This window comes from Lichenostomus cassidix, chromosome 1 (assembly GCF_008360975.1).
Source record: "Lichenostomus cassidix isolate B80296 chromosome 1, HeHo_3.0, whole genome shotgun sequence".
Classification (NCBI taxonomy): Eukaryota; Metazoa; Chordata; class Aves; order Passeriformes; family Meliphagidae; genus Lichenostomus; species Lichenostomus cassidix.
In genome coordinates this window covers 75378002-75390348 of record NC_139479.1, presented here as the reverse complement: position 1 = coordinate 75390348, position 12347 = coordinate 75378002, and the positions used below count along the sequence as shown (strand labels likewise).

The 12347-nt window shown below is 33.0% G+C and overlaps 1 protein-coding gene across 1 annotated transcript in view; it reads right to left on the bottom strand.

Annotated features, from left to right (window-relative positions):
• PGR (progesterone receptor) overlaps positions 1–12347 on the bottom strand; it is a 34776-nt gene that overhangs the window by 20090 nt on the left and 2339 nt on the right. The window contains exon 3 of the mRNA XM_085064500.1: positions 11670–11821. Coding sequence (XP_084920626.1) covers positions 11670–11821 — 152 coding nt within the window. The remainder of the gene's footprint in view (positions 1–11669; positions 11822–12347) is intronic.

The following is a 12347-nucleotide window of genomic DNA, read 5'->3' as shown; positions in this document are numbered from 1 at the left end:
TAAATGGAATACTGTGGATATAGATATCCAAATGTACAGAAATCAGTACCAAACCTTCTAAATTTTCACTGATTTCTATATCTAGAAAAGAGTTAGTGCTGGACCATGTGAAACAATGCATTTGTTTCTGTGCTACCATTTTTAAAGATAAATATTTTTCTTCTTAACCATAACTTTAAAAACAACCTGTTTGGTTTTAGTGAAAAAAAACCAATTTGTCTGAAATTAATTTTTGTTTCTTTTTTTGTTTTTTTGAAAACTACAGGTGAACAAAAACATTTGCCTCACACATAGCCTGGCAACAATAAAGTTCTTAGTAATGCTTTAAATCAAAAGTAACTCTCAATTACTTTTTGTCTTTAATTTTAATCCTGGACTCCTTCTTACAGGCAACATTACCACAAATATAAAAATGAATAAAAATCCATCTTGCTATTAGCAGCAGACCAGTAAGCAAAACACTTATTTCAAACAATTCTTCCTTGGGACTATTTGCAGTTTTCCTTCATCTTTCTTTGCCTTTATAAGCTACAAAAAGCATTCAGTCTTTTGATAAGCAACAACAATTTTAAAACTCTATTACTTAAATTAAAATCCATTACAATTATCTCAGCTCTATGGCATTCTACTGCTTTAATGCATAGCTAATTTACAAAGGAATGCTGAAGTATAGTTAAAAGTTTTGTTTGTTCTTGCATTGTTTGGGGGGTTTTCTTTGATCTCCTGAAAGTGGATTTCTTCTGGACTTCTTTTCCAGGGAATCTGTTAAGTCTACACCAGATGATCTGAATCCATATAAACCTTGTCCATTGCAAGACCAAAACATGGACTTGGTATTTCCAGCATGGCAGTTAATAGTCACTAGCAGCTCACATTGTCACAGCAGCATTCAAACTTGTACTTTTCCTCCTATAATGACACAGAAAAATGCTGATCTGCCAAAGCCAATGCCATATTGTGAAATATTATTCTCAAAGCACTCAGTGAACTCTGTTTCTACATTCTAGAATAATGTCAATATTCAGGACTCACTCTTGAGATCAGCACGTGATCAGTGTACTCAACATCCAAGTGCATGCCCTAACTACTAAAGGAGGCTAAGGACTATCTGCTGGAACAGGAAATTATCTGGGAAAACAGAAACTACTAGCTTGATTTATAGTGACACATATTTAAATAGCCTGTATTATTTATATAATAGTATTCAAATATTGTGCATCTAAGATAAGGAATTACAGATCAAACTGCAAAAATTTAAATTTACAGTTATACATTCAAGTTTAGCTACACTCTTAGAAACCTCTTCATAATTTCATTATCAGTAGATTCAACTTCCACTTCAATTTAAAATTCATGAATTTCTTCATCATCACATTATAACCCACAAACTGCTTCTTATAAAGCACTATTTTCACATTTACAAAACAAATCATAATTGAATGACAATTATGAGAAATACACTTCCATGTTTATATGTTCTGAAATTTCAGTTTAGAATGGATTAAAAGATCTCTCTGCTCAGTGTATACCAGGCCAAAAATTAAATCTGTTACTAGAATTCAGGCTTTGATCTTCAAAAAGGGAATCTTATTTCATTCTCATTTGTTTCATACATTTTATTTCAAAATCTTATAATAGCCAATAACAAAATCTTTATTATGTCTTCACCTAATTTATTTCTTTCACAAAGCTTCAATGATACTAGTACTAAAAAAAAAAAAAAAGAAGAAGCAACAAAGAGCCCAAACCCTGCCAACCCAACGCTCCCAGGGGATTATGGTGACAAAATCTCAGGCATTTCTTGATGTTTACTGTTAACAACTTCCTTGTTTTCAAGACTATTAAGAAACCACAGTCATATCCTGCACCTGACTTACACCTTCAAGTGAGTTTTCCACTCCACTCATCTCTACCCCACCTCTCCCCGACACCTTCCATCCCAAAGTGTACTCCACTCATTTTGATTCAGCTACAACTTATTTGGAAAACACGTAAGGTTCAATTATTTGGTATTTTTCAGTATCATCTGCAAAGGATTTTTTTTATTATCACAGCCATCTGAGTGGATCTCATGTCAATAAATAAATCTGAGTAAATGTTCACATTTGAAATCACTTCTACCATTGTGCAAAGCTGGCTTCTGAGAAGTTTACTTGCTTGACGTAAATATTTTAGGGCCAGCTGCCATCTGAAGAAGAGATTATGTAAGAAATGACCAACACATGCCAGACACTTGCCTAATTTCAAAAATTATAGGACAATATTTAGTTAGACAAAGATGTTTGGAAGGTTTTCCTGGGTTGCTAAAATATTTATTTGAAAATATATTTTCTATAGTTCAGTCTTTAGGATCATCTAGTTTTGAACTAATTGTCTTTAATACATGGGCATTGCAGTTACACAAAAATCCATGTACTAATGAAGCATCCAAAACCCCCTGTAAAGATAAAACAACTATTCTATTGGTAGCTTGATATTTAGCACCTTTCCTATGACTACTGCCATTAAAACTAGGAAAACAAAGAACAAGCAAGCAAACCAAATACTCAGAAAAAAACTCCAGGATAACAGTAGTATACTCACTACAGCACCATTTTGAAAATAAATGTTGTTATTAGCATTTTTTACAAAAATATGAACCTGGGAACTTTCTGACAACTGCCACATACTCGGAAAGCTTCACCCAATGTAAATTTTCTACGCATGTTTACTTTTCACTGTTTTTTGAAAGTGCACATTGAGGGTCACTCTCAATGTATTGGCTCATGACGAGCTTGATTGAGAAAATACAGACACAATTTTAGCCCACTTAAACATTCCAGATTCTTACAGGATAGTACTTTTCTTTTTCCTTCAAAATCCATTAGTGTTAGCAAAGTTGCAAGTTCTAATGTAAGCAGGCAAACACAATTTTAAGTCCCGTAATGACTACTGCTACACTGGCAGGTTTTTAATCCAAACAGTGCTGGAAGTAGCACATACAGTATCTTCACAAACTGCACTATTAACTTAGCTCACTGACATGCTGTGCATCACTTACAATCACTGAAGTAAACTTCTAAATTTCACAGACTTTGCAGATGTACAAAATATGGAAAACATAAAGCTTTAGCTGCACCTGGGGCATCAGATACAGCAGTTACTTGCATAAGTGCATCTGTGCTGAACTGTTGTCTCCCTGCTCAGAAGGGTGCACTTGTTTGCAAACTCTCAGTTCCTTCTATGCGCAAAGAAGAGTACTATCTCAACTCTTTTTTCTCTCTCCCCAGTGTCATTCTGCCTCCTGTATCTCTCTTAACTGCCAATGTTTTTGTATAAAACCATCAACTTCTGGAGGACTGCTCTTCGCAGAACACATCATGTTTTTTTATGTAGTTTAGTTTTAGATTTCTGTCTAAGGCTTGCAGATGTCTATTGCACCTCCTTGCAAATTATTTTACTCCCAAGTCTCCCAATGTTGACCTTTTTCTACCTGAAGGCTAGCCTCGAGGTTATGCTCAATGATTTTCTAACAGTATGTTTTACCTCTTATAGACTTCTTCAAAAATACCAATTAAATCAATAGGTTAAAAAAAAAGAGAACAAACCAACACCACCACAATGGAATTGTGGAAGCTGACAATAAACATGGGTTTAAAATTTCAAAAAAGGAAAATAATTCAACCGGTATACCTAAACTAAACATAATAGCGCAGAAGTAGCTTTTGAGTAAAAATCTGACTTCTGGAAGCTAAGACAAAAGACTAGGCTAGTCCTCAGCTTGTGGAAAACGTTACTTCTCAGAGCAAATACAAAGTAATTCTTATCCTGAACATGCTCTGATAAGACAGGTTTTCCACAGCTAGATAAACAGTCTGGCATAGGTCATCCTTGGTAAAATGGGAAGTACAACTATATTGACTTTATTCCAGATCTAAATGTAACACTCTTCTATTTACACTGTTTCAATGTGCAAAACAGCAAATGTGGGCTGAATTTACCTCTCAGTACGTGGTTTCATGAGATTTGGTCATAGAAAACTGGGAACCTATACTCCACAGTCTCCATGTCCCTGCATGCCATTACATGCTATGAGCCTCTAAGATTCCACATACCTCAAATGTGTTTGGGCTTGTTTGGTTTTTTTAAAATTTAATACCAATTTTAGTTCTCTGTTAATATTTTCTGTAAAAATAAAAAGTCCCTGAAGTGAGACTTCTGACTCTAACTACTTACCCAAAACCCACATTCCCCATGGACTTTACCATGCATAATCTTTTGATAAAGGTCTACATTTCCCTCTTTGCCCATTGAAGTAAAATTCTCACTTCCAATTCTTAAGTAGGTGTTGTGACTTCTATTCTGTAACCTATATTGGTATAAAGACCTGCTACTGATGCTAGTCTGCTTCACAGCAAAGAATTAAGGATTCAATAGAACAAAGAGGACAAGAAGTGGAAAGCAGAGGAACCTGTGAATATGTTTCATCCTGGAATCTAACTGAAATAATGTGGAACTTCTTTCTTCATAAATTTATATTTCATAGTGAAAGCAATAAAAACAATTTTTATAAGATTCTTGACTGACTCTTTCCTCCTCTTGTGTACTGATCTCAAAATCTTCCTGCCTTTTGCTGTGAATCCTGCAATGGTATTGCCTTTTTCCTTCCAAAATCACTTTTTCAAAGAGCAACTGCAAAAGAGAGAACACTTTTTACATGATATCTACAAAACAGAACAATTAAATGTAGCTATCTTGTTTTCACTCATTTCTAGAAAGTGTCAAAAGTTACAATCCTGTTTTTGAATCTTTTCACATTTCCCTATCTGTTCCATCATTCTCAACAAGTAAAAAAAACAAATCAAAACAAAAACCACAGAAAAACAAAACGAAACAAGATTAAGTCATAATTCATGGAAACTATCATGAACTGCAAAATTAGGAATACTGTTTCATATTGACTTTCAGTGGGTTTGCCTAGACTGTTTACCACTGTAACACCCTGAAATGCATAAAATCTTGGAGTCTCAATATGGGAACTGACAATAGTAAAATTTTTCCACAGCTAGTACCATTCAGGAGGTTATGGTAGCATCTACAAGTCAGTATTTCCAGTTCTTTTTATGGCATTGTGTTACAATTGCTCCTTGTCATAATTTTTAGGTAATTAACTACATCAGTGGTGTAAATATGTAAAATGATGGAAAGGTCAACATTTTTGTCAATACAGGGTCTATTTCTTACAAATACAAAAGATGGGATTTGGACACAAAACCTACTTTAAAAACACACCAACTGTTTCAGAGCTATACAGCACTGAAGAACCAGTTATTCTTCTTTTCATCCCTAAGTGTTATATTCTTCTATTAAGATAAGAATCTTTATATTTGCATTTCAGTCATCCTATCATTCTGATTTTAGTGGAATTATCATAGCACATTGCCATGTTAAGTTTTTTCATATATCTTTTCCTTATATTCCTTGACTTGTCCTTCAACTGAACCAGTAGAGCAGGGTCATCCACTATATGAGCAATAGAGGTAGAAAAACCCAGAAAAATTAGTAGCATATAAAAAAAGCAATGTGCAAAAAGCCCAGGTATTGCTGCCTGTTGACTGAACACCTTACATTAATGTGATTCTATTTGATTAATTAGATTCTAAAGTGTACACATCCATCAAAACACTACTGGTAGTACATCATGAATACTGTGGAACAGATTCACAGTTTAAGGTGATGGACACCATCAAACCCAAATCTACTTTTAGCAGACAACAGTTTTACTATAAATACTTACACTTTATATACTTATGTCATATAACTTATAAATATACTAATACTTAAAATAAGTATGATTTTTATATGTGAAACAATGTAATAGCTATAATACCTTATATGTAATACTTAAGCAATATGAAATTAGTCTTTTGTATGCTTATTATATTTCTTTTATATACTACAGAACTATATTAGCTACCTTGGTGATATGGGTAGGATTCACATGGCCAAATGCAGACTGTACGTTCTCACCTGACACTCCTTTACATTCAGTGCTGAGAAATAGTTAGTGTTAGAATACTGCTATTTTCATCACAGGTACATATTAGAAATAAGTCAGTAAATTTCTTCCTAAAATTTGTTTCTCTCCATTCACTGTAAAATGAACTTAAAATGAGCAGTTCAGGTTACTCACATTGTGCATCTGGGAAGTTAGAACACAGTATTAGCAAGCCTGAGCAGTCAGCTGCTGGTGCTCTTTAAAGTGCACTTTTACACTACCTGAAATAGCTTCTAATCCACCTGAAAAGATGTTTAAGATAATATACAATACTGTTTCTAAAACACTACATAAAAGTTAAACCAAAAATTTTAGTAATTGACATTTCTGCAGCTGATTATTTTCTAAGCCATGTCTATTAGGAAAGCAGTAGTTACTCACAATTAAAACATTAGCACAAGAGCTAAAGTACCAGAACAAATGCCACCTCAGCTCACTTCACTGTTGTGCCTCATACAAATCAATTCATCAAATTGCTGTTTGTCAAATGGCCAGACAACAAATACTTTTGAAGTCAGAAATATGATGACGATGTACAATTATGTATCAATGCAGATTTTCTTCTTTTTGTTTTTATGATGCAAATTCTCGGAACTCACAAAAGTGACATTTTCCATTTGTATTTTAGGCTCCTCAATAAAGCAATTTTTTTACATTCAAATTCGAAAATATATTTAGCTTACTGTATTTTAACATATTTTGGCCATGTGCAAAATGAAAGAACATCAAATAACATCAAATCTGTTATACTGAGTGAAAAGCTCCTTTATTTCTCAACTTGCCATGTGTATGCTTTGTGTGTTTGCATGTTTTCTACTTCATGAAGATTTCATCACTATCAGGTTTACAGTATATGCTGTACCAAATTCTGATCCCAAGATCCAGACTGGCAAGTTGGATTAAAAATTAGAAAACCCTTCAGACTTAGAAGAAAAAAGAACTTTTAACGTCTGCTTCATCAATTTTATAGCTGAAAGGGTTTCTACAGTATTGCATTTCTCCCTGTTTTCAAAGAAGATTTTCTTCTAGTGGTTGTCATTTTTTTAAATACTTGGCATTTTATATTCTTTAGCTATGGAAAAGCACAACTGCTTAGACCAGCAATTTTTCTATGCATAACATTTCACTACCATACATAGTGAATCACAAAACTGTTATCACTGTTATCACAAAACTGCCTATCATGGCACTGGTAACATCAAAAAAACTTTATCAGCAAGTCTAGCTGAAGTTATGACCAACCTTCTTACTCTGTAGGTGTAGCTCATCATCAATTACTCCATGGAACCTCTCCATATACAGTGAAACCTCTCATGGAAATCCTACTTTCTGCCAGTTTACCAAATGCAGGTCTCAGAGAGAAGAAACGTTCATACTTGATCAGTTAAATGTTACCTGCTACATATGCTTGAGCTTGTTCTCTGATGCCATTGTCTGCATAGCTGCTACCCTGACCTTAAAGTACATATCAAAACTAGACAAATGTTACACAATCATTTGATCAAGTTTGTAACACGTTCCCAGGTATTTTAACAAACCAGGAGTCAGTTTGTGACTGATCTGCTGTAATATCATTTATTCATGTTGGTCTCAAACTCTTTGGGTTTGAGAAACTTAATTTTAAAATGAGTTTGGGAAACTATTCCTCCTTAGATATCAATAATATTTAAAAAGTGCATATATAAATACAGAACTAAAACAAGAAGTGAGACTTTATTATAGGAAAAACAGCACTTGAATCTTTTTCAGGATTTAGGCAAGTTAAAATTTTCATTAGTAAAACTAGTGCAAAGGACACCCTTTCAGCAAGATGGCAAAAATGCAGGCTACCAAGAAATCCTGTGTTAGCAATGATGTAACTCCAGAATTCCAAAACTCTAAACACTGGGTTTCTGTTCAGGGACAGATACTGACCGTGGTGTTCCCCAAGCATTTTGATCATGCTTGCCCTGCATGGTTTTACATGAAGGAATTGTTATAAGGCATCACTAATGACCATTTGGCAACTTAGTCCTAGAAAAGTAGAATTTCATTTCTTGATCTTCATTCTTCTAATATCCTGTTAGAAATATTCTCCTCTTCTTTTTGTTCTCAGGAATGAGATATAATGGTAGCACTTAGATAAAGCCTTCTCATCAACAGCAAATTACTTTGCAAATATAGTAATTCTACATATTTGAAAGCATTTTGAATACTATTTCTGATTTTTTTTTTTATTTCTATCTCCAAAATGCTTGTCACTCTGAGCTTACTGACAGGAACAGCACTATCCATCAGCACAGTGAATCCAGTTTTGTTCTTACTTCTTTACTGAATATAAACAGCAGCAACTTTAATTATTTTCAGTATACTCACAGGAGATCTTCAAAGCATTTTTAAAATTTTAATTTCTTCATACATTAAGTGAATCTACAGAGTAGTAGTTATTGGTAAGGGTCCAACAGAAAATTTACAACCTCTAAATGCAGATAAATATTTCCTAAGAAAAAACAACCCAGTATCTCTGTCCCTTTTCTTCTCCTCACTTGCAGTACTAACTTTTCTATGCATCTGCTATACCACCAGGTTTCCAAAGGAAGGACTTGCATTTTTGTTAAACCTACTTCGAGATTTTGCCTAGAGAAAAATATTTTTACTGTATTCACACCAACCTTTTCTTCATACAGATAGCCACATATGACAAACCAAGGACCCAAAAGACAGAAAGTATCTACAAAATCATATCTATTTTAGAATTGAGTGCTAAGAAACATTCTAAGTAATCTCTGTGATCCTCACACAACTCTGACTCCTTGTTAAGTTATATGTATATGTACTAATTACATTCAAATGTATGATTAAATCATAATTAGTATACAGAGCTTTAAATGATTGTTCAGTCTAAGTATTTTAAATAAGCTCTGTCTTTATTTCAAAAAGATTAGATATGGAAAAAACTGAGTTTTCTGGATAACGTAACAGTCCATTTCATTCAAATGGAAGCATTTAACCAATAAAGTATTGCTTTCACACCAGGGATAGTAAAATAAATGGTGTATGAATAGGACAATTTCTGTGAAAAAAAATTACAAAAATTACATAGGCTGTTTGATTTTAAACAGCAAATGCATCTCAGATTACAGAAATAATGAAAATAGAAAATAGACATTTTCCAGCAAATGTAATATTATTATATTAAGTATTTTTAATCTATTTACGAAAACTCATAACATAAAAAAACCTCAAGATAGAGAAAATATATAAAATAGCAAAATCCAGCTATTTCAAATCATGTTTTAATTTCTCATAAAGATCAGTACTGTAATCAGTACTGTGTGGAAATTATATGAAAAATGGAGTTTTGACCAGGAATTCTTACACACAAAATTTAACATCTTATTTGCATGATTATTAAAAAACCTGCACGTCTTTAGTATGACTACAAATTTTAAAAGGCAAATAATACCTTTACACTCAGGGAGATGATGGGCAGAAGGACAATTCATGGAAGAAATAATTTATAAAACTGCCAGTGTGAATTTTAAACACTATTTTCTATTGCATTCAAAATGCGAATACTCTGCTCCTTCTTACAGAGGAGCAATTTCCTACCGTTCTTTCTGATATAAAACCTTTTAAAAAAGTACTTTAAGTCCACATAAAATCAAGTGTCTATCAATAAATGGGATTAATTCAATTATTGCTGGTAATTATGTAGTATGCTGTGAAAATAAGAAGTCCAGCAGTCCATCTCTAAGTAACCCCCTGTAGTCTTGCACGTTCTACACAAAAACAGGTAACTGTATTTGTTCATTTTGCCAATTCCCACACTGCTCAGGCCTGACATTCCTTCCCATCAGATTCAACAGCCTGTATCTTTCCTGATTACAGACAGGTTTCTGAGGTAGTTGTACATTCCTTGAAAATCCTAACCAAAAAACCCAAACATATTTCCTCACTAGACTCTCAGTCTGTTGTATCATTTAAAAATTGAAATTTTGAAGTTGCTCTGTGAAACATAAAACTTTTGTTTATGTAACTGCATTGACCTCTCCTTTGTCTCTATAAAAGTCTATATTCTTAACCTGGTAAGATTCTGCAAAGACATATTTCAAATAATCTGTGAAAACAACTTTAAGGTGTTCCTTGTACCAAGTTATATTCCTCCCTAACATTCTTCATTAAAATACTTCTGCTGAACAGTAATGAGATATGTTTTTGAGCAGTTTCACCTACTGCAAACAGAACTGGATACTAAATTAAAACAAAGATTAAATCTAAAATTGACAGAATCAAATTCAAAGAAAAAAATTCCAGTATTATTATATAGGTGAAAAGCAAAAATAAAATTTATTTTAAAATATGGCACTCAGAAGTTACACTACACTCAGTATTAAAACTTCAGCTCCCTGACTTTTTTTTCAATATATGGCTGATTTAGCCAAACATAGCAAAAAAATATGAAACCAAACCACGAGACCAGCTAGCAGAGTCAGTGAAATTTAAATGTATTCCTGCAAGTGACTTAAAAGCCTTGCAGCCTAACAGGAATGTTTTCAGTAGCTTTCTCATGAAACTCAGTGAATGTATTAAGAGAAAACACGGCACTGGCTCAAAAGTTCACCTAGCCCACCAAGTCCACTTTGCAAATATTTAATGTAAAATAAACAAAGAACATGAGAATATGCTTAAAGTAAAAAGTAACAGCATAGTGAAACAAAAATCTAACTATATTGTATTGCTAAGCTTTTATTTCTCCAATATTCCCCTTTTTATTTAGAGATAGATAAACTTTATAAAGCTGAAAAAGCCATATATCACAACAAGAAAATACATTAATGATTTTTTTTTATTTTAAGGAATCCTATCCATTTGAACAATGGTTTTATTAGATATATGGAATAGAATTTTTAATATCCTAGTTCTGACAGGATCAGATAAAAATCAAAAAGGGAGAAAAAATTTGTTTTACTGTTTTATCTGTTGAATTGCATTAAAGTCTACACTTGTATTCATAAATAAAATCTCAGGGGACAAGGCACACAATAAAATTCAAAAAGAAAAAATAAACATAGGTATTGTTACTGTTTCATTAAACCTGCAGCTCGACTTTGCAATTTAATGACTATTTGTAACAAAAGTCAAACACATTTTATTGTTATTATGACTTGTAACAGATAAGTGAAATTTTAATACTTCCATAAGTATTAAACCAAGAAGCCAAAACTCTGCCCCTTTAAAGCAAGAAGAATTCCATGGCTTCAAAGACAGAACAAAGACAAAATAAATTCTTATCTGCCTATCATTAGCTCATACCCACAGTATTTTCCTTTGAACACCATTTACACATTTTAAAACATATCTTGTAGTACACAAAATTTTTATTTAACTCTGCCTACCCGGAAAGATTAACTGATAAACAGTAAATAAATGGGAAATAAATAAAGTAAAACAAATAATTCTACATAAATCAATTAAGGAAGAACTTTTTCAATATCCACTGTAATACTTAAACAGAGTCAACAAAACAAAAAAAAAACACTTCTACAGTGATAATATTTGTAAGGATGAGCAATAAATAAACAGTATATCCTAGCAGCAGTGCCTAGATGAAATATTTCACATCATTAGGAACAATGGCATCATATAGTACCTTCCATTGCCCTTTTAAAGAAGACTTTACAACTTCCACAGGTAAGTACTCCATAGTGGCAACCTGAAGCCTCATCACCGCAGATGAGACAAATCTTCTGGGGCAGCGATTCAAAACTGAACTGAGAACTCTGGCTGGTTTCCGTATCTGGCCTTCAAAAGAAAAAGAATTAAAAGAAATGAAATATCTAGCTTTGTACAGTTAACTACTTACCTGTATTAATGAGTTTTATATTAAAAAGCTAATTTTAAAATTTGTAATCAAGATACAAAAGGACAGGATAAAAATAAAGTATGATTGCCTTTCTGCGTAATGGTTTGTCTCTGTTATGGTACTACAGGAAAGAAGTGCAAAAAAGGCATAAAGTTATATTTTAATCTGTTTAGCAAAAAAAGGTACAATTGAGATACTATTTGTTAAAATGCTCATCTTCCTCAGATCAACAACTCTTGTGAGTGGAGTCTTAGTGATGATTTTTTTCTCCTCTGGTACAGAGACAGAATCAGATAGATGTCAATTGAATTTCAAAGGCCTTTTTCATATTGCAAACAACTTAATTTCATTACAACTACAAAAATCTTTACTAATTAGTTTATCATCCCCCCATTCAGCTACAGCATTCTCAGCAGTAACTAATTCTTATGGGGATATCAAGGATATTTCCAATTTCTCTCCATG